At 41.9% G+C, this 2,326-nt stretch overlaps 1 protein-coding gene across 1 annotated transcript; it reads right to left on the bottom strand.

The window, feature by feature from the left end:
- Window positions 1–293: 293 nt before the first annotated feature.
- Window positions 294–1,919, bottom strand: LOC138046782 (uncharacterized). The gene has a single exon (XM_068893366.1). The coding sequence runs from the start codon at window positions 1,917–1,919 to the stop codon at window positions 294–296; it is 1,626 nt and encodes a 541-aa protein (XP_068749467.1).
- Between the last annotated feature and the right edge of the window lie 407 nt (window positions 1,920–2,326).

Below are 2,326 nucleotides of genomic sequence, written 5' to 3'. Positions count from 1 at the left end.
GCTCATTCTTCCCCACTCGGGTAGCCAATGACAGCGTGCAATTTGGTTCATTTTGCTATCTCATCTTATTTTTACGTTTCAAGTTCTCCTTGTGCCGGACCAACTAGCAATTCATGGACATGTCATTTTCAGCAAGTGCCGGCCGTTATTTCCATTTTCAAGTTTAGATGATTCTTTTTAACGTTCATTTCAAAATTACCCTTTTATTTTTTTGACTCGGGATCAACGGCACTAAGATATTTTGACCAAGTGGGGGATAGTGCGCAACCCTATCCACACGTTTTAAGAAACTCTCACAAGTTAAATGGCATGTCACAGTGATCTTTGACGCTGTCTTTAAAACGTCCTTCTACAGCAATTAACAGGCTCGAAGTTGTCCAAATGGAAACCATCACGGCGTTAATAAACGCCACCGCCAAGTGTCTTTTCCACCTGTTTCGCCAAACTGCCATTACTGGCAAATTTTTGTAGCGAGTCTCGATAAAGATTGAAACGCTTGTAAAAATCCATTCAATTCCAAGTGGAACCGAAGTAGTTACAGCAAATGACTGCAGGAGTTTCAAAGGAGAGTAGTAGGAGGTGTAAAAATATTGATACAAATGCAAAAATGTATTCACTGTGATGACGGCACTTGATTCGTACAGCATGCTCATGATGGAGATGTCGGTGGCGAGTCTCTCGCGGCGAGGGGTGCGAAATCCTCCCCATGAAATTCTTCTACCTGAAAAGGCCTGGTGACAAATATGGTCAATCACAGCCATCATAGTGCGATCAATGACTTCTGCTATCCCATGAATCGCTCCGATCAGGGCAATGGACTCCAGACTCTGCAGATCGGCTTGTAGAAGTCTCAGCATTATTGCTGACCCACAATACATAGGCGACAACAGCACAAATGAAGTTCCCGGATGACTAATTTGGCACCAAAGCCGCTGAATGCAGATACGGCAGACTCCTTTTAGGATAAATGCTATGAGAGGTGTAAACACAGCAAATAAAAGCTTGCCGGATGCATCTTGCTTGTTGTAGGCAGGGTATACAGAATAAGCAACTAGAATTGCGATAGATAGTGTTAGAGCAGATGGAGCAATAAAAAGAAGCACAAACTTGACTTGCTTAATCCGAGATCCTGTGCAAAAATGTTTCTTCATTATGTAAATCTGACTGCAGGAGGAAAGACAAAATATGACTTCAGGAGGAATGCGCTCTAAGACCGTGAGCTTTGAATGAGAAACGCCACAAACTTGCATGGCAATGCGATAAACAGAATCCAAAAGGAAAAACAGTACGCTGAGAAGGACGAGTGTTCGTTTGACGCCTGACAGCTGAAAGGGGCGAAAGTAAAAGATAATGATGAGGAAAAACCAAAAATAAAGGAAGCCAACAGCGATAATCTTTGAGAGTGTGATCACCCATTGCAACTCAACGGGTATCTTTTGTCTAGAATGCATTTCACAGTTGAGTTGTGTTTGATAGATGAAGTAATAAACAGTAAATGATGCCACACCAACTACAGATGCGCTTGCAACGGAAATTAAAAAGCCAAAATACAGTGAATTCCTTATTGAAGTGGTGATCGATGGTCTAAGGCGTTTCCATGCCATCTTACTTGTTTCACATAGTCCTTCCATTTCTTCACGGCTATCTTCTGTCGAAGAAGCGTTTGTAAATTTGGCGTGGGCAAACTGGCGGCTTGTTAGATAATCCAGAGCAGTAGCGTCGCTATTGCTGTACTCTTGGTAAATGACTTCATCATCTGAGGGTTGAGAATACCATTCTTTGCCGGTGTCTTCCAAGGCATTGTAGCCAACCAAGTCTGAAACATTTGCGTTTTCGACGAAGTCATAGTTCTCAGCGACACTTCGAGTAAAGTTGAAGATGATGTGGCTTAAGAATTCAGTTATGGTATGGGTAAACATCTCGGTGTGCTCTTAATCAACAGCTACAAGGTTTTGAGATCTTCTAGAGGAGCCCCGCCTCGGTTGCGTCATTCGATATGCTTTTCTTTCAAGAGAAATGACTTGGGTTACTGCTGTTCAGCTTCCGCGTTGGTCTCGTGAAATAAAACGAAGAGCCTATCATTTATAGTTTTTCGAATATGAAGATTGTTAAGTTTAATGAGGTGTGAAAGTAAATTGTTGCGTTATTTTAGGCAGCAGTCCGGAACCCAAATCCTTGCATTTGATTGTATTGCGATTCAGCCGACCAGGTGCGATAATTAGGACAGCTCCTCCGTTTACCTGACGTCGTGAACATCTTTGTTTCTTTTTTTTTTTTTTTTTCGGTTTTCAGTGCAGTTATATATATTGTCAATAACACTTTTACT

The sequence above is a fragment of the Montipora capricornis genome, chromosome 4, assembly GCF_036669925.1.
Source record: "Montipora capricornis isolate CH-2021 chromosome 4, ASM3666992v2, whole genome shotgun sequence".
Classification (NCBI taxonomy): Eukaryota; Metazoa; Cnidaria; class Anthozoa; order Scleractinia; family Acroporidae; genus Montipora; species Montipora capricornis.
Note: the sequence above shows the minus strand (reverse complement) of the source record. Positions and strands in the feature narration are given on the sequence as shown.